The sequence below is a fragment of the Pygoscelis adeliae genome, unplaced genomic scaffold (assembly GCF_000699105.1).
Source record: "Pygoscelis adeliae isolate BGI_AS28 unplaced genomic scaffold, ASM69910v1 Scaffold121, whole genome shotgun sequence".
NCBI classification, from domain to species: Eukaryota; Metazoa; Chordata; class Aves; order Sphenisciformes; family Spheniscidae; genus Pygoscelis; species Pygoscelis adeliae.
In genome coordinates this window covers 8,462,537-8,488,266 of record NW_008824359.1, presented here as the reverse complement: position 1 = coordinate 8,488,266, position 25,730 = coordinate 8,462,537, and the positions used below count along the sequence as shown (strand labels likewise).

Below are 25,730 nucleotides of genomic sequence, written 5' to 3'. Positions count from 1 at the left end.
TTCCCTACAAGAGGAGTATATATTTTTATACTGCTGACAAACAGAAGAAGTCGTCACCAAAGTCTAATACTTGTAAAAAACAATATAGAGCAAACCAGTTTTATCATGAGAAGAGTAGCACTATAACCTTTTTAAATAGAAAAGTTTCAATTTTGTGGCAAATCCATTTAAAGGTCCACAGGCACCTTTCATCATGAAAGCCGATCTCCGATAAGACAGTGCATATTTTGGGACCTCAGGCTGCAAAAACGGGCATTTGCAAAAACAACTCCCCTGGATACGTATTTGAAGAAAAAAAATCCAGGGCAATATCTGACCTACATTCACACAGGCAAAATTTACTCTGTAGGATATAAGAACAGGGAAGGACAATGTGTTGCTCTTTGGCTGTTTATTTCTCCCCTAAGCTTAATGAAGGCTGCTCTTTCCCCTTTAGACGTTCTGTACTGCTATGTAGCTAACGTTGGCATCACTTCAGATCACGGTGGAGCGATGCGCAAGCATCATGGAGCAAGCGCACCATGTCAGCATCTCACATCACCTCATTCCACTATTTCTGAAAATTTCATTTTATCTGTTAACACATTTTCACATTCCATTTTAGTGAAGTCTGTTGTCTATAGGCTAAAGGCACTAACCATGAACTAGCATCTGCATAGGTAATCAAACTCAACATTTCTTAACTCGTAAAGATTGTAGGAACAAAATATGTTGCATCATAGCTATATTAATAATGAGAAAACCCTAAAAAGAAATACTGAGTCTGTAGTGAATTACCTCAGTTATAGCATTTCCTAACAGATCATATCATGGAATCTGAAAAATCATTTAAGGACTTATGGAGCAATAAAGCAAATCTTCCTCAAGTATTTATACTACCTAAAATAATTAGAAAAATTATGCAGGAGTCGAAAATCCATACTACCACATCCAAACTTACTACCTACGTTTATGAAAATGCTGAGTATAGCAAAATCCTTGAAATTTACATAACTTATCTTCAAAAATACACTGCTTTTTTTTTTTGCCCCTATACTACATTAATGTCCCAGCATCGAAAGATAAAAGTGGTTATTTTACATCCTCTAACTGAGGAAACAACAGCCTGTTTATTTAAGGTTTTTTGGTTCTTTGAATTTATTATACAATTAAGCATATTATTATAACATCTCACGCCTTCAGAGCATTTGATAAAACATCATTGGCTATATGACCACATCAATGAAGCCGAATCCTGATATGCTAGGGTAGAGATAGATATCTGCATACCAAATACAGAGTCATGGGATCATAAGCCATAACAACAAAATGAATTTGCTTTAACACAAATACCAGAAAATGCTTTTAAAAGCCCACAAATAACAAGTACTCTTCCATTCACAGGCTGTAATGCTGAGTATGTATGTTCTCATTTGTTCCTGTGACTCATTTTTTGGCACAGGCTGTACAGGGCTTTTCTGCACCAAGGAGATGCTTCGAGTTTCTTACTCAACAGCTGATCGACTACAGAGCTGTTTTTCAAAATGCTTTTAATATTTGGATAACCCAAGGCTGACTAAGTGATACGACAATTTTTCACAAGCTGATTTAACGTGCAATAAAAGCCCTTACCTTTGGTTGGGTCCTACTGCTCCCCGAAGCATCAGGAGCGGAAAGGATGTGGTATAGGGTTGGGGTAAGAAAAAGAAAGGCAAAAGAAAAACAAAGACTGTTAGTTGTAGTGATTTCAGCTTAATTACTCTATCATTTTGTACCTCATCATTGGAATGCTGTATTTAAAAAGTTCATTTCTCTCCTCAGATCCCTCCTTGCTTACAGATCCCAAGTCGTTTTATAAACCAATGCTTACCTCTTTTCAAGAGTAAGATTTGAGATGCTGCTCTGAATAAGTTGATTTTAAATTCAAAGCCGCCAATTTTCCTCATGCTGCCACCATCTCTTCCTCATTCTCTCCCAGTTTTTTTTCCCTTGTGACACCTCTCTCTCTAGTTTTGTGGGTGTCGCTGTCTCTTAAAAACAAAGTACCCAAGCAACGTAAAAATTTTCAAAACCACTTGAACAGGAACTTTAGGAGAGTTATTCAAGAGGAAATTTCAGAGTCCAACCCTTGGACTTGCCCAGCTCAGTTCTCTCACAGTTGCTGGGACAGCAGAGCAAACATTTGTTTCCCTAAAAGAATGAGCAGAGAATAGCAATTCCTTTAATCTGTTATGTGCATAATTTAACAGGTTGTTTGGGTTGGGGTTTTTTTGGGGAGGGGTGTGTGTGTGGAGTGGTTTTTTTTTTTTTTTTAACAAAAAGTACAAAATTACTGGAGTGACCTTTAAAATAACAGCACAGCATCAGTCAATGCCCCGACAGCAGGTTACCAATCTTCCCACATACAGAAGACTGGAGAAATGCAGCAAACACACAACAACGAAGAACCGATATTCTCTTTGTCCTGGACCTTCCAAATTGAGATTAGGAAGCTCTTGACATCAGTAACAAGTAAAGTCTGTGACAAGCATCACTGATTTCTTGTGAACAGAGCGGAAGACAAACATGGGAGCCATATAAGATTACTCTCAGAGTTCTTGCTGCTCATACGGGTTGAGAAGCGAGTTCAAAAATAGTAATTTCTCAGCATTATCTCTCAAAAATAACTATTTAGTAAGCAAGTCCATCATCTCTTTTTACTCAGGCTTGGATCTAATATGCATATCTGTTTGACGTAACAGGAACGATGGGTGACTTTGGAGAGCAGTCGGCGTGACCCGCTACACAGGATGATCATTTAAGTCAAGGTTACCCCATGACAGCCGTGTCGCAGGGTCATTCAAGTAAACAATAACAACATGACCACTTTTCCCCCTGCCATCTGGCTAAGTTTGAATAAAAGCTCTCCCAAGGTCCTTGGCAGCGTGCTTGGTGCAGACTCTCAACTGTCTCTGTTGCTCCTGGGTGGGTTGTAGATACGGAGGTGCATAGAGGGTATCTCCTTCACCAGGGCTTTGATCCAGACACAGAAGACACCAGAGAGCCCGTCTGGATTACTGAGAGACGCAAGAGCATTTTGTTGGCTTTCAGTGCTCTGAGATGCTAGTGGAGCATTTTGCTGAAGGACTTCACTGGAAACTGCTAAGTGGCTTTTAGGGGTGCTCCTGCTTACAAGGCAGGCTTATTCCTATTCCTATTCCTACAGGAAGATCATTCTCGTTGTAAAACAAAGAGAATAGCAAGCCTGGATTCTGAGGTTGAGCGTAGCACTCAGAGATGTGACGCTGCTCTTAATTCAGCAAGCAGTTGTGCTCATATTCCCCAGCCCAGTTCCAAGGCAGGATTATATTGCGACAATGCAGTTGATCTTTCCAGCCCTCAATACAGGACATATTATTGAGTATTTGGATTAAAGGAGCAATAAGGATATAATCTCAGAAGTCCTATCACACATACAATTTTAAGAGGATGGATTATGCTAGGCTATGTAAATCATCAAGCTTAGTTCAGACTAAAGGTCTTAAATGAAATATCTCATTTTCTAAAGAGCTGCACAAACACACAAAACCATGTCTCGCAGCCTCGCTTAATCTAAACACGAGCAAATGGAAGGCCTACACCTAAGAAACCCAGCGTACAGCATTTAGGATACAGCACAGCTATCTGGAGCCATAGCTTGTTCTGTGTAATTTGGACCAAGAGAATAAATCAGACAAATGTTTCCTTAAGGAAAGCGTGAAGGGTGCGTACTGTATTACGCAGCATCGTGCTGTGCGCATATGAACCCATTAGCGCTGCAGCTGCGCGCTGCAATAGCTGAGCCCAGAAACACATGAAAAGATTTTCAGCCTGATTCGAAATCCTGTTGGAAATTAATAGGTACAGCACCCACAGCAGCCTGCTTAGCTACAAGCACACACTGGAAGTGCCGGGTGTTTCAAGAAGGCTCCATGCCCAAGTACAGTACATTGCTACAGTCCATCCCAGAGGTGAAAAGGTAAATGCCAAGCAACAGCATCACCTACAGAGCGGGGAAGTATCTCCTACAACGAAACACCGATGACAGCAACGTACACAAACAACATTTCTTATGGTCAAGGCTGGCATTGGCAAAAAAACCCCGAGGATCCTAATATTGGCAACTTGTAATCATAATGAATAGTAAAGAATCACGAGTAGTTCTAAAGCAGAAAAGATCATGTACAGTTGTGTCACCTGCAAACTGCTCGCACCAAAACCCATGGTCAAAACCAGAGTCTGCAAGGCAGAGAGTGAAAAGGAGCACACAGCAAAATGATCGTTGCAGGACTCTTAAAGCACCCGTCCAGCAGCTATCCGGCAGCTTCCCCCAAGGACACTGCCATTTCAGAGATGCAGGCAGGACTTGCTATCGTCCCTCGGCTGACAGCCAATAATTCACATCTATCTCAAATGCAGCAGAAACATCCAGGACAGGAAGGGAAAACTTATCTTTCAGCTACCGAAGGATGTCATTAAGATGTTTTCAGCTACATATTTTCACTTGAATCCAGACTGACAGGACTTTCCTTCGCCAACTCCCCTCTTTTATCTTTTTTCAACTCGATGTTGAACAGAAGTAGGGGGAATCTAATGTATCTAGGGTTTCTAAAATTAAGAAAGGAGAAAGAGAATACTCTGAAACAACTGCCTACAATTCTTACTATTTTATTTGTTGCAGCTAAGTGAATATATATGTCGTTTCAAGAGTGAATGAAGACAAGCAGCCCTGAGTAATCATTTCTTTTTAAGCTAGCTCTGACACGGTACAAGCTTCTTGACCAAGACACATTTTCTTTCATATAAAAATGCTAATGGTTTCACAGATCTTATGCACAATTTAAACAGTGGATAAAACCAGAGCACTTCCCAGCTGAGACCATCAGTATACGTCCAACACCACTATTGCTTCTGTTTTTTTAAAAAAGAATTGAATCTCCAACAATTAAATGATATATTCAAGCACAATAAACTACTTCGTTCAGCCATAGCTATTAGTGCTATTTTAGTAATATCACAGATCAGTTTTCACTCTGGCTTTCCAGGTTCAAAAGCAGAGGGAAGGTGTAGTGACCTTAAGTATATTTGAGATTTTGCAAATCTCGTGGGGAAAACACCACAGCAAATCAGTAGAGGTGAAACATTAGTGGGAAGAGGCAAGGATAGCTCAGACCTTATCTATTCTGTTTGGCTGACCCAACGGCTCCGAGACAGCGGCCAGCTGGCAAATCAGCACATGCTCTAAATCAGTCACAGCACATCCTGCTTCTTGCCTAAATGAGAAAGGGGCAGATGGGGCAAATGGGAGGAGAAAGGTGGGAGGCGGCAAGTCAGAAAGCAGGGAAAAGAGGTACAGAGGCTGCAGGAGATGATCTGACAAGCCAGACAATTCTTTTTTTTTTTTTTTTTTTAAAGAACATTTCCTATGCCAGCAGCAACCGCAACAACATCCAAACTATAAATTTGGCTGATACTGCTCAGTGGCGCAAGGCTACACTGGATTTATGGAGTTGAAACATTACATTTTATCATTTTCAGAAGCTTCTGGAAAAGCAAAATATAATAAGAATTTGCAGATTAAAAAAAGGGGAGAGGGAACAACTACAACAGTAACTATGAATTAGGGAAGTCCCAGCAAATCCCCAGAAATTTTTATTGCTTTCCACTTTCAATCTTCTATAACCTTTGCAAAACCAAGCATACCAAATTCCAACGTAATTAGTGCTATTTTATGCCCTTCAGCACGCACTGCTCCTCAGCATAAACTCCAGAAAGTAGCTAAAAACACAACTAGAAAAAAAAAACATACTGATGGGGAAAAACTACCTGGGGCTTAGCAGCAGAAAGGTGTCAGTGTCTCCCAGCGATCACTCTGTAAGGCCACGTCTTTATGCTCCCGGCTGAGTTGGCTTGCCTTAAATCAATTTGCATTCACACACATTTTATTAAAAGTCAAGCTGCCATCGTGGTGTCACAGTAATTTATCCTTTGGGTGCAGGAACAACTCAACTTTGTAGCAAGTTTATTCTTTTTAAAGTTTGTACAGATATAGTCCAAACCACTGTGTTTCTGATACTTCTCAAATCTAGTATCAAGTAAACTGTTCGTACCCCACATTCACAGACCCTGTTATAACACTCATGTCCACGAGGCCCGCCCCACACTTCCAAGCAAATCTGGACGAGAAATGCTATGTTGCAACTACGCCTTCACTCTCACTCGGTGCACTTGGGAATATCAACACAACAGGACGAGGCGGCCCAGAGCTGCTCTTGGTATCGAGTCAAATGAAAGAAACCGTAGCGTAGCACCTAAAGGACAAATGTCCGATGACCTCCAGAGGTCCCTTCCAACCTCAGCCATTCGGTGATTTTATTAATAATTTGTTGCAGATAAAAGCAGCACAATAACCATGCTGGGTTCTGACGCAAATGCACAACTGCATCGTATTTCAGCTATTCCCTGGAACCAAATAACTAATGCTACACTGGGCACAGAATTAGTTGTCCTCACAGATCTTTCTTTCCTTCCTTTCCCTGGTTAAGTATGCCCCAAATAGTACCTGTATGAAAAACCTTGAACTATAATACTTAATTTCTTTTGTAGCTTCTGTACAGTGTTTTCCTTTGCTCCTTCTCACTCACTCACCTGCCATGAGCTTCCCTGCTCAAACACAGCAGGGTAAGGATGCTTGGGAACACCTCAGAAAAATCAAATATCACATTCACAGAACCTTAGCACAGAGCTTCACTAAGCAAATGTAGGCTCTGTTTGAAGAGTGATGGGTCAAAAGGTAATGGCTTTCATGGACTGAAGGTTTTTCAAGAAAACTCATCCTTCAAACAAGACTTTTGAGCTTGACCCCTAGCTATATCTCGGAGGGTAAATACTGGGCACAGATGGAGCTGAATACCAAAAGGACCTGTGCATCGCTCACACTGTCTCGGTGCTAGATACCTACCTGTAACAGGAGGCAGGATTTAACAAACTACTACTTTGCGGTCTTTTATTTTGAAATATCAGGCTTATGATTTTCAAGTTTACTTTCCACCGCGAAGAAGCAAATATATCCTGCACTGTATTACAAGAGCTTCCTAGTGTGGAGAAGCTGATAAGCAGCGTAGGAATTACTGAAGAGCTCTAGCATCAGCAAGTCTCAGGGCAGACAACTTCAGGCACACCAGATAAGGATGTAGGCACACAAAAAAAAAAAATCTGGAAGATCTTGCATTTGTTTGAAGTTTGGGACCCCAGCTATCTTTCTGAAGCAGATCCTTTAATTCGTAGTATTTTTTTTTTCTATATGAATAAAGGATTCAGAACAAGGATTTTTGAAGAGCCAGCAGTTAGTTAAAAAAGACACTGCAACGTTCAGAGTTCTACTGTTTAAATTTCAGCTGCAGAATTTCTTTTCTGGCATAAAAGAAAGCCAGCCAGCAGTAACATAAAATTTAGACAATACATTTAATTATTTTACTAGCATAGACATAATTGAAAGACATCAGTGTGACAACTGAGAAGAAATAGTAGAATTCATTGAGAAGTTGTTTCCTCTCTTTCCACATATCAGACAAACACAGCTTGCAACACATTTTGCTGCTGCCAGGTATACAATGAGAGGAAACGTCAACTAAATTGAGTTTGATCACTTCAGGCTTCTTTATCCTACGATACTTAGAAATCCATTTTCCCAGAATATTTCAGAAGACAAAGTGCTTAAGGTTGTTTGGTTTAACAGTTTATAAATTTTTTTTTCCCTATTTTTCCTTTCTTTCCCCCATTTGATACCACTTACCCAAGTGGGTAAACTTACCCAAGTGGTATCAAAATGCTGAGTCCCACTAGCCTCCAATTTCTGGATGATATCCACCAATTAACACTATTCTCACGGAGTCTCGATTTTACCTCCATAGAAATACTGAGCTCTTTGGGAGAAAACCACGCTGCCCTATTCGAACAAAAGATTTTTTGCGAGCAGAAACAGTCTCTTTAAAACAAAATCCCCAAATACGTAAAAAAAAAAAAAATGTGAAAGAGCATACACAGTTCAAAGCCTAAACTTGTGTAGCTAAAAGGAACAAAGGTAATCACTGTTACTTGGAAAATTCCTCCAGTGCTCCAAGGCATTCCAGGCATAGCTGGCAGTTACTTAGTTTCTACTGACAAAACTAATTTTTGCCAGCTCACTCACAAAAAAAAAAGCGAGCCCCAAAAAACAAGAACTTGGGCTGAACAGCAGCTTTGTGGGTTTGGGGTGTTTTCTAGCTCGGAGCTAAATTTTCTGTATTGTTAGTACAATAACCTGCTTAGTCCTGACCACATTCAAGTGGTGCATGTATCCCACAAAGCTTGTGTAATGACAAGGGGATTACAACTTTATCCTTTTGTTGTAAACACTTAGATGTCAGGATACTGTTGTGCTCTAGAGAACAGCTAGTACCCAAACTTTCAATTACTATTGTGAATTTCAATATTTTTTAATAGCTCCTGATGTAGCTACCATTTTATAACCATGGGAGGGAGGAAAAAAAGCCCTCTTATGATTTGGCAGCCTGTTAACTCCACCGATAGATCTCCAGATGGAAACACGACGGTCCTAGCCCGGGGATTTGGCAGAAAACCTGTTCTACCTCTGGGACAACCGCACAACTTGCTTCAGTCAAATGTGATCTCCAGCCAGCCCAGGAGCTGTGTGATGAGCTCCCGAAGAGGCAGACAGCGCAGCATGTGTGCCCGTAGATGTGTATAGGTGTACAGAACCACATAGGATAACCTCGTTCTACAGCAGCAACTAATGCAGGCATCTATACGCACAGCACTCTCATCCAGTATAGCCTTTAATTTAAGGCAGGGGCTAAAAAGCCAGGTCACCGTTATACAGGATTAATCCTAGAACGATCTACTGTACACTATGCAACGCACAGGGTTTACACTAAAAGCAGTCGTTAAAATGCCCACACAAGCCACAGACATATAGGATAAATCTAAAGTTAGAGACCTCGAAAAGGAGAGCCGTATTGCAGGCTACCAAATCATTGGAAAGTATTTTGGAGGAAAATCTCTCCGCCTGGTAAAACAGCTATTGGGATAATTGTGTAGAAAAGCCTTCCTGATGTGGACATAATTACATGTTGTAAAGATAATTTCAGTAACTATTTTACAGAAGGGGGAAAACAGTCTGGCTCTTTTTCAGTGGCACAACAGAGTCTGTACAAACAGCGGTTGTATGAGAATAACTGTGCCATTAGAATGACTTCATCATGCTTGTAATCAGAAAAAAAACCAAACCAAAACAAACCCCTCAACAGTATGACTGCATGAAGAATGAAACAAGCTCAACAGAGCAGAGTCTGGTATCTTACTTGGAATTCTTCAGGATTATCACCAGAGCTACCCCAAATGTCGCGGCACCAAACAGCTGATTCTGTACTTCCCTTCTCCCGCAAAAAAACCCAGGAAACCCTTTTGGCTGTGGTATTAGAACCTAATAGCTAATTTTTTTTCTTCCTACTAAACTATTGCCTGAAAACATACACATGCAGAACTTTTTCACTCAGAAGCGACAGTTGTTTTGGGGGGGATTTTTGTTTTTAAAAAGCATTTTACTTTCCAATTAGATGAGTTTCAGCCTGTCCCCTTCACTTTCCCCAAGCCGCAAGCTCCTTATTTCCAAGAGGATCCAAGACTCCCAGTTCAAGGTTTTGTTCACACTGTTAGCCCTCGATCCTGTCAATATGCAGAGTTAATTTGCAATTAAAGCAGAAACCGTGTTATGAAGCCCCAGTTTCAGAACAGCTACCATTCTGAATTTTTTTTATGTTTTTTGTGAGCAAGTTGACAATTCATCGTTCAACACACAGTGCAAGTTGTCTAACGCAAAGGTAAGTGCAGAGAAGGAACAACTGTGGTTAGACCTCCTTAACTCTACCTTCTTCATTGTAAGATTTTAAAATGCCTATTTTTAAAATGTAGGCTTTCCTACATTTTTTCCTTGGGTGGCAGGTGGGATTTAGGAGAGCTCAAAAAGGTGACCACAAACAATTAAATTCTCTATCAGCAACTTTCCTCAACTCTTCGAGATTAAATACACTAAGCACATTCACAAAACAATGAGAAAATTTCTTTAAACACAAAGAGAATTTCCACCATAAATTTAATACAGATTTTTTTTTCTTTCTGAGCCTTTCCAACACCAAATAGCCATGCCCTACTTCTACAGCCTTCTGCCTATAAAAGTGGTTTTCACTTCAGTGTATGAGTTTGTGTGTGCATTTACAGCAGAGCTACCAGGGCAGAGGACCTGTCACGAGGTCTCCTGGGGGGGTGAAATCTTTCAAAACAACTTTTTTTGTGTCTGTTTTCAGTTAGCTACAGCAGCCTACAGCAATATTTTTGAAAGACTTGTCTCACTCTTCTCACTTCAACATGATCTCAAGGCTTACCACAATTCCTTGTTGCAAGATGGTTTTTCTTTGTTGTGGTTTAACCCCAGCTGGCAACTGAGAACCACCCAGCCGCTCGCTCACTCCCCCCCAGCCCCGGTGGGATGGGGGAGAGAATTGGAAGAGTAAAAGTGAGAAAACTCGTGGGTTGAGATAAAAACAGTTTAATAATTGAATAATAATAATAAAAATAATACTATACAAAGCAAGTGATACACAGTGCAGTTGCTGCCCCCCCGGTGAGCTTTGCCCAGCCAGTCCCCGAGCAGCGGCCCCCCCGGCCAGCTTCCCCCAGTTTCTGTACTGAGCATGACGTCCCATGGTATGGAATGTCCCTCTGGCCAGTTGGGGTCAGCTGTCCTGGCTGTGCCCCCTCCCAGCTTCTTGTGCCCCTCCAGCCTGCTCAGTCGGTAGAGCATGGGAAGCTGAAAAGCCCTTGACTAGTGTAAGCACTGCTCAGCAACAACTACAACATGGGTGTGTTATCAACATTGTTCTTGTCCTAAATCCAAAACACAGCACTGTACCAGCTACTAGGAAGGAAATTAACTCTATCCCAGCCAAAACCAGGACATTCTTCCAGGCTCAGCAAAAGGGTAAAATTTGGGAACAAGCCAAACCAATGCCAGTACGTCCTCCACCAACAGAAACTGCACCAGACAACCTCCCCAGGCCTCTTCCTTGCTCACTTCCCTTGTGCAGGATTTGAGAACTGTCAACACTCCCTCACTTCAGAAAGAAAAACATGTTGACATCCACAGAAATTTCTAAGGGGAGTCTACTGGCAGCTAGAAGTAGAAAATAAAGGTGGGAAAGGGGGGTGGGGGGAGAGAGAAGTCCTTCATGAGCACCTAGGAATGAGAACAAAATGTTTTAACCGATGAAAGGGTATTTTAAGAACTCTTTCAGTTCCACCAAGCCCAGCATTTCCTCCTTTTGTAGATCAGCCAGCTGTACCATCCATTCATAAACTCATTAGAGCCTCTACCTAAAACCAGTTTGAGTTTGTCTGTCTTCCTTGAAAACACAAATACATCATCCAGAATCATTTTGGAAGAGAGTTGATGTTTTTCCACAGACTTGGTTATATTTACACACACGTACCTATACACAAACGTGTGCACCCAATAGCATTTGACAAAAAGAGAACCTACTTCAGCACCTCTCTGCTTCAAACAGGGAAGAAAAAAAAAGAACAGTCCATGATAAAGAGCAAGAGCCATTCACAGGAGTATGAAAGGATCTGCAGCCATGGCGGCTCCAAGCCTCCAGAGTAGCCCACAAGCTCGTCACCCTCATATTAAGCAGGCAGTCGTTGCAAGAAATTTACAGAAATTACTGTAAGGACTCTTCAACCCAGGGAAACAAATGATTTATGAAGAGCATTCAAAAAATTTTAGTAATGTTTCCAATTTCTCTTAAATATGCACTAACTCCCTCTAAACATAATGTGTAGAAGAGGTGCCTCTCCTACGCTTAATTGCCTCTGAGTACTTGCTAATTCCCTATCTACTCTCCTTCCACTGAATTACTTAGGCCGTGAAGAAGCTCTGTATTTTAATACCTGCTACCATATATTTTCTGCTGTAAAGACCACATCCCCAAAGAACTTACAATCATTTATCTCATGATTGTCCATGTAATTTATGTTAGATAATCACAAAGACTGCAACTGGGGAGACACCTTCCAGCTTGGTAGTCTAAATAATGTCATACTATCTCCTTCACTTTGTTTTCTGGCTCCATGAATTTGCCGTGTCTTCAAGGGAAAAGTACATCCTCCTCTCTTTGGAAAGGGCAATGCCTATTTGAAAAGACGCATGGACTCACTTCTCCAACTTCTTTAGCAAGTCCACCAGCCACTAAGCAAGCAGGTTCCTTTTGAAATGGCTGCAGTTCAAAAGAGAACATTGCTTGTGGCCACATTTTGTAAATAAATCAGTCTTAATGTTGTGTTTGGTATACACACAATGTATTTGCAAGGTTGGGAATTTCATTGGTTATAGTGTCCACTTACTCTCTGAATTTCAGTGCAATTTCAGCATCACTGGGCTTTCAGCTGTTGAAGCGGGCAGTTCTGGGCACATGCACAGTGCAAAACTTTATACCTCAGAGTCATTTTTGGTGCCTCCAGAAATGGGCAGCTGCTAAACAAAGCGTTATTTTCATGTGGCAAGTCTATTCATGGCCTGTTTTGGATCCAACTCCAAATTAGGAACTCAAGCAGTATTTAAAACTACACACACACACGAAACCACAAATGATGTTGATCTAGTTATGTGTGGAGGGGAAAGATAAGAGCTGAAGGCAAGAAGGGTTGGTTATTAGCATAGAAGCTATTTATCTTGCCTCCACAGTTCAGTATAACCGCCCAAATTTCCTTACTTCAGCACATACAGATTTCATGATCACAGTGATAAGCCAGAGGTTGTTGCACAATATCTATGTACTCTAGCTCAAACCTCCCATCGACCTCCAAGGAGCCTGGGAGGTGAAAGAACAGCACAACGCATCTGAACCACTCGAGTAAAAAAGGAATCTGAGAACGGCAGCTTGTCAAGACACCAGCATCTCAAAAAGAGCACTTAAAAAAAAAATCTTGATGCATATTAGAAGCCTCAAACATTCAGCTTAGGCAAAATTAGTGTTTGATATCTCTCAAAAAAGAAAAATGTGTCATGCTGTCTTTCACTCTTCCCAAGAGCACAGACTACATACCTTCCCTCCCCCCCGATCAACTCTTTCAATGCTGTCTATTTTCCTCCAACCCATTTTAGCAAACTCGACTGATAACGTGAAGATAAGAAAGCAGGCAGCAATCAATACCCACTTTGACGTTTGCCGTATGCTGAATGTCAACAGGCATTTGAAGCATTTTGGCATACACTGATACATTACTTTTTCTTCACAAAGATTTCAAGCCTTTTTACCCAGCACTCCGTTTATGCAAACTCACTCAAACAGTTCAGCAGCTGCAAGATTACAGTTCTGCCACGAACAATGTTAAGAAGGGATTGCTTTCCTCACCTACCCATATCCCCACTATAGAAAGGAGGAGTTACTTTCTGCTGTCGTTTTTCCAAACTCTAATGAGCTCTGAGGACTGAAATCTTACTACTAGAGTACCTGGCATGAGGAAATAAAATCTTTGTCCCAAAGAAACTAAGACTAGAAAGAACCATTAAGACAAGCAGCCTAGATGCCTCCATAGCCCCTCTGACTACTGCTTTTCAGGGTAACATTTTTGCACCAAGCTGCTCTTCTGCCTGACCTAGAAGAGAAATCCTTATCCTCAGTGTACCATTCAAATCAGCTGCTCTTTTCCCACCACGAGGATGGGAAATAAGCTATAACTGACCTGTTTGCCAAGAAGGAGAGGGAAAATACAGCATATTATGAAAATTACAGGCAAGCCTTCACCATGACAGCTCAGCTCCCATGTCCCATATATGCCCTACTAATGGCTCTGGACTGCTGAAAAAACGTCATAGTGCTCTAGGCAGAATTAAGTAATGGCTTAAACCTAGAATTGCATGAAAGTGTATAGATCTGCATCAAGAACTTGTTCTAAAGACGAAAAAACATCTTTGGATTGAAAAGGAAAGGCTTGTAGGCTCACAATATGCATACAGTAAAGCCAAGGTGCAGCTGAATGTAAAACTACAAGGTACAAGCCTGCAGGTGCAGTAGTCCTCAGCTACAGGACTAAAACATTGCTTGCATATTCAGCATTTCCATTTCTTTCTCTTTGCAAAATACCGATTTCTTCAGTGTTTGGGGGGGGGGGGAAGCCCCAACTACTGCTGCCTAAATAAGTGCTACCGATTCGCTGCAGCATTCCTCTGTGCCCTTTAATTTCCTAAATTCATCTTTTGTCCACATGATGAACTTACACATCTGCTTTGTCTATTCTTCTCCCTCCCACCTCAGCAAATCACTGTGGTCATTTTTAAGTGTAGGAAATATTTTGTGAACTGTTCTTGAGTCAACATACCACATAACTATTTCAAAGCACTGCGGTTCTTTCATGCCCATTGTGTTCCAACTGAAAGCTTTCATTTGGGGAATCAGATAATCCTAAAGTATTTAATGGGGAAGGGCATTTTGAATAAGCTTTTATTCCCTACTTCTTGTTCCAATGATCTTTATTTATTCTTGTGTACAAAAAATTCTTTTATTAAACACCCGTACCAACACCCATCACCTCCAAAAGCAAATCTGGCAGTTGCTTAAGGGCTTGTACATTACTGTCGGTAATTTATTCGTGCTGGAAATATATAAGAATCAGTAACAGGCATTAGCGGAGATGCATGACTAGTGGTACCAAGCGCAGAAGCGACAATGTAGATAGTTTAAAAGCATCTGGCCACAAATTAACTCAGACATTAGCTAGCTGGAATAGGCATTGTAACTGGGGTTGGTAAAGCGATACATATATTTTGGCTGACAAAACATTCTTCCAGAGACCCCGGCCTGCAGCGCTGTAAGAAGCGATCAAGGATTAAGTTATCATTTCACAGCTCTGGCAAGGGAATTCAGATATTTAGCAAGGTGAAACACGCACCGTACACCATCAGTTATCCCTTTTATCCAAATAAATTATGTCAGACTAAATCCTGCCATGTACTTTCCTGCCAACCAATCTCCTGGGCTCTGGACTTTGGCCAACAACTCATTCACTCTTGCCAAGTCTTCTGTTGTCCCACGGCGGGGCAAAGAAGTGTTTGCAAGGAGGATACAATTCCCACCCTACGGCAGACTGACGGAAGACTGTTCCTAGTACTCTTATTAAGCATCTAAAAAGTGCAAACATGAGTCATAGAATCACAGAATTATCTCAACTTGGAAGGGACCCACAAGGATCATTGAGTCCAACTGAGTCCTCCAATCTATCACCAACTTATCTCACATATATTAAACAATGCCCGAATAAGTGATGCAGGGCTTTTAGACACATGATGAGAAGTTACACCCTGCAGGTTTTCAGCAGATTTGACTAAGTCTTTCAAAGACAATTCAGGTAAATCCAGCGGCTCTGGCAGCAAACCTTTCCCCAGCAGCTTCGAAGCACCTACAGGCCAAGGTCAGAGGCGCTGCTGAATGTGCAGCAGCTGCCAACCAGATTTCCTCCTTCCTCACTCTTATCACTAATTACTTCTAAGAGCTTCCCACAAGCAATGCCATCTATTCACTTCCTGCACTGCTCTTAAACACAGAACTGTTTATCTCCCCAGCGTGCCTTTTCTTTTGAAATCCCTTTCAACACCTCTCCCTACCAAAAAAACCCCAAACCGAACAAACAAAAAAACCCACAAAAAACCAACCCCAAAAGGAGCCTTAAACCCTTGCACAACACTGTTTCTGGAGCAAAAACTGTTTATATCTGTAGATATTAAAAACAGTTCTCTTCATGACATTACACATTTGCTGTATTACACGCAGTTCAGGCCAATTAAAAGCTCATTGTATGTTCAAGTGTCCTGTGCTGCAAGAATGCAGCTATCCAGCTATTTAAGTACCTACTCCCTCACTTATACAATATAAAGAACCTCAAAATGGATTTGGGAAAATAGCACGCAGAGCAGGGAACCACAGAGCTGGCTACCAAGAAATACTGCACTGAGGACTACGTACGAGTGAGTCTTCACATAGCCACAGTGACTAAATGCAGAACTACTGCAGGACAGATCCTATGTTAGTTGTGAAGTCAAAGCTCAGAACCTTTTTCTGGACTAAAGCATCTACGATGTCCATCCTGGATGATGACAACAGTCGTTTGACTTTTCTGTAAACTCAGCCATAATAAACGGGCTTTTCAGAAAGTCCTAGTGAACAGACCAATTGATCACTCAGAAACTGAGACCTCTGGCTGGTTCCCACTGCCAGGAATGATTAATACAAACCGCATACTCGGGCATTGCAGAAAATGTAGAAATAGCTCAGTCCTCATCACTGACCATGTGCTATAGCCCTGTAAAATATTAATTTGTTAAAGACGCCGAGCCAGTGAATTTGCTAGAAGAATCTGCTCTCGGAACAGCTTGTGGCCTGGTGGTACAGGGGTGGTTTTCACCTTCGTAAAACTTACAGAGCAAAAGTTTCTGTAAAGTGTCACCAGACAATTCTGCCATAAAGCATTGTAATTAAAGAGGGAAAAAACCCCTAATAATGCAGAAAAAGCAATCACATTTCCTTGTTGTAGTCTGATGAAATTTCTTGCTCGTACTGCTAAATTCTTCACCTAAACGTGCAACTTTTAAAACTAATTCTACCATCACTGAAAGACCACCGTTATAAGCAAATGCCATGTAATTTCTTCATGAAGCGAATGCGGATGTAGCATGTGTTCGATGTGGGTTCTGTTACATTTCGGGCACAATACTCTGCAAAAAGTTGACACTCTGGAAGTTTAGTTGAAACCTAAAACAAGATAAAGAAAAAAGTCAACTCCAACCTAAAGTCTGAACTAATGTTTACCTCCTCACACCTCTTTTGTTCCACAGTAGCCACCAGCACCAGATACTTGCTAGCAGCAGGCAGCTGGTTTCACTTAAACTTCTCTTTTCCTTTTCCAACGATTTGGGAGACAAAGCGTGGTACGTGCCATGTGGAAAAGTGTTTAATATTTTGTGGTCTCAGTGATTATTTCCGTGATAGTATGATAGTTCACATACACGTTAAGGAGCCATTCATTTTCCTGAAAAAACCACATAAAGGTGATGTCAAATAAACTTGTCAGCTCCTGATGCCAAGTTTGCATTGCAAAGAAGCTATTTTAAGTCTGCAAGTGTAGGCTACACAGCTAGTTGCTGGTATTCATAAACAGTAATGAGACGTAAGGGTTTCACGTGTACTTAAAGGAGCCAAATGATGGTTTCTGCTGAATTCTAACTTTGAACTTCCAGATTGCCGGCTGGTTGTCTCTTCTGACTGAAACGTCTTGCTTTTAGATGCAACTTGTTGCCTGCTTGACTGCAATTCATATGGGATAGCACATGCAAAAGCACTTCATATGACACAATCATGATTTAGCACTGTACACAGCAGTGCCTACAATAATAAAAGCAGATGTTTCTACACGTATCTCCAGAACGCCGTTTAATTAAACATACACATCACCAAGAAAAGCATTATTTTTGCTAATGCAAAACCAAATTTAGAGATTACAAATGTGCTGAACAATACCTGCAGTTAATCCTGAATTACAAAAATCAGTTCTGAATATCTATGTTGAGAAATAGGAAGATAGTGGAATTTTAACAGATGAACAGGGCTGACTTACTCTCAAACAGTTTGAAGCAACTGTTCAGCTGAACAACCAAAAGACATCTGACCATTCTGAGAAGCTGAAAGCCAAATACTAAGTTTTCCATTAATTTGAGACTATACAACTAATGCTTAACATACAAGACTTCATAGGGGATGACAAAACAAGAATCATTAATCAAATATACTACTCTTCTAAAAATGTCACTGCTGGATTCCCTGGTTACTGCATCATCCACTCAAATTCACTAAGCAGCTTCCCAGCCACATTGTAAAAACCTAACAATCTGGTTGGGAACATAACTCAACATGGAATTTGAAAGTCAGCTGTTCTCCTTCCAGTTTGTATCATTACCATTTAAAATGTTGTGTAATAAAGAAACAATCAGGTTGTAACCAAAAAGATGACATCCCTTCCCAGTGAAGTAGGGGGATGACATTCGAGCTCCAATGCTACGTGGTGCAAGCAGAGAAACTCAAATGGGCAGCAACTGCAATTCTTTACAGTTAGACCACGTATAGCAGTTAAACGCAACTGTCTTCGTTTCCACGTAGACATTTTCCTGACTATAACTCCGCTAAACAGGGCGGATGCATCAACTCAGTTCCATGTTGCTTCCTTACAAAATAAAAAAACCTACACTCACAAGTTGCTTAAGAAAACATTACCTTTAATATCTAGCGTCTGTTTTGGTGGGAGTTAGGAGTGGGAACAGAAAAGGCGGCTCTCTGTTTGAGAGGAAGAAAAGTTATTGCATGAAAATGTACTAGTAGTCCTGTCAAAAATACACTACAGTGTATTTGTGGATTAGCTGTTCCACAGAGCTCACACTTTGCCTACCACTATGAACCATCACATATTCATAAAAGCAATAACCACTGATTAGTTTACAGACAAAGAAGTTTGCTATACACCACCAGCTAGCACGTATTTGAAGAGACAAACTGCAGCACAAGGGAAAAGACAGCCATGTAGCTAATATTTCCTAACTGAACGGGGCGGGGGGAAGAATCAACTGCCAAAATCCTCTTTGAGAGTTACCACATTGTCTGTTTCATCTGGAGCACAGGGCTGAGATCAGGGAGACATGTAGACACCACAGCAAAATCACTTTAAACAGCCCTGCATTTTACCTTCCTTTTTCAGATTCCCCGCTCTTGCTGGCAATAGTATCACGCAAGCCATGGTGGCAACGGTTGGAGCCATAGTGAGAAAGAAGTAACATTATTTAGCTGTTATACCATCTACAAATGCTTTTCAATCTTTTTTCCTCCCGCTTAATAGAACCACAACAATTTCCTAAAGGACCTGTGAGCCTCAAAGAAACAAATTTACGTTTACAGACAGCAGACTTCCTTTCTTCTGCAGACCCTTTAGTGACAGTGCGTGACACCCATGCCCACCTTCCGCAGTCAGTCCTAAAAACACAGGTTGAAACTAAGTCCTTTGGACATGCTAGTCTATCCTCCTCCTCCTGCCAACAGGAAACGAGAGAGAGAAAGTCCTTAGTTTGCAGGCAGGTTGGGAGTTTGTTCAAGGCCAGCTGCTCTAGGCAGAAGCCTGTGTTGCAAAAGAAACAATTTGTTAACAGTTGTTCTCCCCAAAACACAGCCCTGAAAGTGGTGGGTAAAAGTAGTCTCTCCCCTCAGCATACTTTTGCAAAGGGAAAAGACCTGCTAGCTTGCTTTGACAAAAAACCACTTAACGCATGTGAAATAAATATCAGACCTTCAGATAAAAGCCTGTGGACAGCGTAAGAACTAAATGTAACACATGACAAAGTACGTAAGAGGAAAGAGAAGCCAAGGGATATTCATGTAAAGATCAGATCCCATTTTCCAGCTGAGTTCTTTCCTCAAAAATCAGGCTGCAGCATACTGGCTTCTTGTCCTCAGCTACTGCTATGAGTTCATTTTGAACACAGGCTTGATTTTGACATACGAGCTAATTTATCCAATTTTGCTGTTATTCAACCGGCATTTTTTTCTCGGAAGCAGCTTTAATTATGAGGATTTAACACATCAAATTCTCAGCCTCGTAAGAAAACACAATTATTTTTCTTTATAGAAAACTAGTCTTACGGCAGCTGTGCATCTCTCCTGCGCACATTTAGCAAAGCACATATAAAAGACAATGGCATTCATAAGCAGCACTACCCTAAGAACTTATCCATTTCTCTACTGCATTCAGTTTTCTGTGATTAGATGTACGTTTGCCATACCCAGTAGAATGAGAGATAATACATTTCTAGAACATTACAGGTGACCCACTGTATAAAACGAACTTCAGGAGATTGTCAAGTTATTTGGCAGCATTTAAAAGAGAAATAAACTCTGAATAACAAGAGAAATAAGCTCGTATGGCTTCCACACCAGGCCACACATTTGCACCCTTCTGCCTGCCCCTAGATGTCACAAAACTAAACATATGCAGAAAGAACTTCCTAAAAATCAAAGCATTCAGATATATACAGCAGAACAATGACAGCTTTTAGGTACGCCATTTTTGTACCTTCATCAACTTGACAGTATTCCTTTAACCTCATGACTGTTCAGCAGCCAGTATAACAAAATAGACAAGATGTCTAATTACCATAATTTGGCCACTCTGGCTTATAAAATCCCTAAGTGCTCATTCATGCAGCTGATTGAATGAGCCTGTCCAAGCATAACCACAAACACAGAAAAGATGCTGGATATTCAATTTTGTCATTTGATGCTAAAAAAACGGGACGCTCCGATAAAATTCCTCTCTACACGTATTACAGCAACAGAATAACTGTTCCTGTAATGACAATTCTACCTTGTTAGAATTGTCCATGCTCTTGGAATGTGTAATCCATGACCTCATAACTAGCTCCCATAAAAATAAAGTCATACAGAAATTTGAGGTGCTATTTTAAGCACAGGATGAAGAAAGGATGTTTAAAGACGGTGTGTCACTGCTAAGTCATCACACCCAATTTCTTTTGCTTAAGTAACAATTCATACCAGCTTCTTACCATGCTTTACTTAACTGCAGCGCAAAGTGGAGTTTGCTGTCCTAATTTGCAGGATTTGCACTACCGACATGAGTTATCGCTGCTAGAACACGTAAAGAACGAGCAGAGGGTATTTATACTTGCTGGCAACCTGTACCGGCCCTAGTTATTGTAGTGTGGGATTGAGGGGGAGACAGAAACGCACCGCTGCTATTGTGCTGGTTACAGTCACCAGGAAATCAGTCTCCAGTGAATAAAGCACTTTATATAAGTGGCACAATTATAAATCAAAGGGGCGGAGGGGGAGCATCTGTAGAGTTCTCTCCCTCCACCCCCAACATACAATCCATAAATTAGCATTTATGCAAGACTGGAGCGGCATGTAGGAATGCAGCTTCACCTTCTCGGCTGGTATGACTGTTCAGGCACGTAGTGCCGATACAGTTTCAAGTAGAACTGTGATACCAAAAGGAGACAGGCTTTTGAAACTCTCAAGAGTCAGGGCTGGAAAGAATTCAGACCGACACTTGGCCCACACAGAAGAGCTTCAAAACACAGATTGTCTTTGGCTGTATATTAAAACCAAGTACCTGAAGAGACCCTCCCTCGCTTGTCTCTCCCTCCTTACACCTCTTTTTTTTTCCTCTTGAACTCTTAACTTTCCCATCAGCAATTTAATGACTGAATGCTCCCAGAGGAAGAGTTGGGTCATGCAATTCCAAACATGCAAGTTTCCATTTATTGTTCCACAGAATGAGAGGAAAATCTAGCCTCTCCAAGTACAACACAGCGTTTCAAACATTACATTTGCCTTCCAGAGTTGAAAGGGAAAGAAATCTGGTTAAAACATGACTTGCAAAAAGAAAGGAAGAGAAAATATGTTACAGGCATAAAGCTGTATTGTAAGAGATTGCTTGAAACGCTGCCAATGCTGCAATTCCCCACAGCTTCGTTGTAATGAATACACATTATAAACTTGAGGAATACCTAATATGATTTTTTCAGCTGCCATACAGTTTCAAGTAGGGTTCTGATACCAAAAGAGAGAGTTTAAAACCCTCAAGCTCTTTTGTAAGACTTTCAAAGGTCCTAGCTTGTGTCAAGTCCAATGCTCCTTTCAGAAATCAGGCAATTGACTTTGCCTGCCTAAAAATCACTGAGCAAACCCAATAGAAATTAGCAGCAAAAAATCAGATCTCTTAGTATCCTCCCCAAGCTATTTATTCTTCTCCAAAGGAACGCTTTTTAAGTTCAACTGCTAAATGTATTTTTTCCAACGACTTGTGAGCACTTAAAAGAAAGATTCAATACTAAAACCTTTCAAATAACATACAACCCTTCATAGCACAAGTTCATTAGAAAGAAAACCATGGACAAGTACACATCTAAACATTCCTGTACTTGACGCAAAGAAAACCTTCATTAAAAAATAACCCTGCTTAGTTTAACGAATGAGCCTAGAGATCGTGTTTATCAATTAGCAGAACACAATGAGGCAGGCAGTTTTTCAAGCCCAGTGAGCTTACTCGCTTGGTTGTATAATGCTTTACGTTCTTAAACACGTCCCATTGAACCATCACAGCATATAGATATGATTAAAAAAATCTACATTAAAATTTTATAAACCTTAGATCAGGCAATATTTGGGTTTGTGAGTGCATTTGTCACCTGGTTCAATGGCATTAACGCAGCTACCTGTGCTATCAACAAAATCCACATGGATGATTCAAAAGCAGATTACTTAAACATGAAGCTTTTCTTTTTTTCTTTTTAAATAACAGAAAAACATCGAGAGTCTCTTGAAGCCTCTTGCGTTGTTCCCACCTTTGATAAAGGGGATAAAGGGGAACGGTAACTTATCCAAGGCTGTATGTGTTGGCAGCAGAGGCAGAGCTCAGAGCCTTCTTTATCCCCCCTCCCTGCTACACGTTTTATTGCCTGTCATGCCAATCTAAAGAATAGAGTTTCACAACACAAGTTATTTTGTCCAGCATCTAAGGGCTTTAGAAAGAAGGCAAGAGGAGGGAGACTGTATTTCTTAAGATGTCATAGCAATGTATTGCCCTGCCTTTTCCCAGATGAAGCCTTCCTTTCAGCCACCAAATAACTGAGGTTTGTTCACGGAGCTGCTCATGCCAACGCAACCAGCTTTTTGAATTGAATATAGATAAACAAAGACTTCAGGGAGGTTAGCAGACACTGTCACACAGCCCACGTAAAACTTGACTTAAATGCAATTGCAAACAACTTAGAGTATATTAAAACTGCATAAATTCAATACATAATTAACATTTTATATCTGTACTACAACCATGCACCATACTTTAAGTCTTACCATCACGTCCTCTATATATTCAGAGATAATAAAGCTGGAAAGAACCGTTAGACAGTTAACCTGACCTTGTAACACCAGCTACACAATTACACCCATCAACTTGTGTTTGGCCATCATAGCTCCTTCTGAAAAACATTCTTGCAAACAAAAGCCCACCGCTACCTGTCATAGCTTGCTCCAATAGTTCACAACCTTTGCTGTTAAAAATGGTACACATAAATTCCTAATTTGTATTTCTCTAGTTTTAGGCTTTCATACACTTAGTCTTTGTGATACAAAGTCAGACTTTCAAAGGTGCTAAGCTGAACTTACAAGGTCTTTGCAAGTTTCCAAGATGATGACAGCACTTTCTGTCATGCACGAAAGTCACGTGGTAGCTCCAGCACATGAAGTACTTCACGATTTATGATCCTTCAGACTCTAAAGCCTATGGTGTGGAGATGTATTTGAGCAAAACAAGGTAATTTAAGTAACGAGACAAATACCTGCTGACGGCATGTATCTTACGCACAAAATATCACATTTTATACTCAGTCCTATGCTAAGGTGTCTTCCACTTCCAAACTTTTCCATGAGCTCTCCACATCAACAAGCCAATCAAAAGAATTAAGAAACAAAGGATAAGCATCTAAAGCCATTTCATAGTACTGACCTAAAGCTATGTGACAAGGACTATCTGTTTTATGTGATGGGAACAAATAGTTTACTGAATGTTTGGAATAAAATCCCAGAACGAAAAATGCCGTAGCAAAGAGCAAGCATGCAAGGCTACAGCACAGAAAATGGTCTTGCTCTTACAGAATGACTACTGCAAAAGAAACCAAAAACCCCTCATTTTCAAATCCAAAGGACAGAAATCAAAATTCTTTCTAGTTTTACGGTTTTAGCTAAATAGAAAGTATTAGTCTACCAACCTGCACTTCACGTTTCTACCAAGGAAGCTGCAACACTAACACTCCACTTAAATAGGGAACCCCAAATGAGAGCAGCAATCATCCTCAGCCAAAACCTCCATGGTATCAAAACAGTCTCGAGTGCCAGCACATTAGCAGACAATATCAGTAAACAAGTGGGATAAGGTGGAATAGAGAATATGATTAATCAACATCACTTAGACAGCTAGAAAACATCCCTGCTGTTTCAAACTCGATTGCCCCTTATTTACCTTTCAGCTTGCAGGATTCACAGTTTAAGTGAGTAATGTTAAACCAGCATCACTTTGTTGCTGACACGACAGTAGTTATCAGCAGTAAATCTTCCACTGCGATAAGCAGTCTTAGACAATCAAAAATAAGACTTCTGTCTTTATCAGACCCTCAACCACTGCTAATTAAAAACCTGATAAAACAGAACAAGCTATTCTGAAGCAGTGATTCATGAGATAAACATATTATATACATTGTTGGTTCTGTGTGCAAGGCCTACATTTAATTACCAGGAATAAGAAGTTATAAAACAGAGACATTAAAAAACCCAACTCAATCCACGCTATCCAACTTCCTAAGCATGTGGAAAGAGTAGTTCAGTTTCTCCGCAGCACAACCCAGGAGGATCATACGCACTGTCAAACTCCTGGAGACAGCATTTATAGGTGATTCTTAATAAAGACACTTTGAAAAACAAAGAATTTGAGCCATGAAAAGTGAGTGTTTACAGGAAGGAACCTTCTCTGCCTGGATCTCACTGCTATGGAAGCAAAGTCACTTTGAAGTTCTCCGTGGCTGCATTGTTTCAACTGTTGAATGGCAAGATAAACCTTCCAGGGGGTGAAAATAAAACTCCGGGACTTGCAGCTATTTCATAGCTTCAGGGAGAAACATCAGCCAGCAGACAAAACTGTCACGTACTCGCTTCTCTCCACTGATTCCATGAAATACTCCAAGTTATTGGTAAAGTAACTCATAGCTGTGTGATACTTCAAAATCACTAAAACATGAATGGCATCTGTGGTCACATAAGGCAGGTACACCAGGCCAGAGAAACTGTGCCCTCCAAAAAGGGAGCTTTCACCCAAGAAGTCAGGAGATGCTCTTTTCTGATGCTTTCTAGGATGTGCTCAAGGTTGGGGCCGGCCTTCTGGAACTCAAATAAGTGCACTGCATTCAGCAGCTCATGGGGGGAAAAGCGCTATTCAGACTCAACACGGGACAAGAAAAAAAGAAGGTGACTTGACTCCGAAGAGTAGGGAAATGCGCATTCAGTGGCACAAGGATGGACAGCAGAAGCTTATGCCTGTCACATTTGCAGGACGCACTGTGAAACAGTGGCTGCAGACCGCAGGTGACACCAGCGACTTGGAGGGGTATAGTGTGTGCGTACATATATTTACACCCCCTACAGCAATGGTTCTCAGTCAGGATGGGGCGTGCAGCACATCCCAGGAACCACAGGTACGGACAAAACCAACGTGTCAGAGAACTGCTGACATGCTGGGTAAGACAAAGCCTAACAAGGGCATTCTCTCCAATCTTTCCACCCTTCAACAGACATCCTGCCCAGCATCATTATGAAAAACTGAGGAGACCATTTGCTTCTGTTAAAAGTTTGGACAACGTACAAGCCTCCCAAACACAGCCTCACACACCAGCTTGGTGTTACAACTACTCTACAGCATTCAACAACTGACTGTAACCCATAAAATTAGTAATTCATCTAACTCGGCTTCCTTTGCAGCAAACTGATCTACCAGGCAAGAACGTGTTTCAGCAG

At 41.0% G+C, this 25,730-nt stretch overlaps 1 protein-coding gene across 1 annotated transcript in view; it reads right to left on the bottom strand.

Moving 5' to 3' along the window:
• KIF13B (kinesin family member 13B) overlaps positions 1-25,730 on the bottom strand; it is a 141,233-nt gene that overhangs the window by 77,357 nt on the left and 38,146 nt on the right. The window contains exon 4 of the mRNA XM_009319762.1: positions 1,612-1,627. Within this exon, the coding sequence (XP_009318037.1) occupies positions 1,612-1,627 (16 nt within the window). The remainder of the gene's footprint in view (positions 1-1,611; positions 1,628-25,730) is intronic.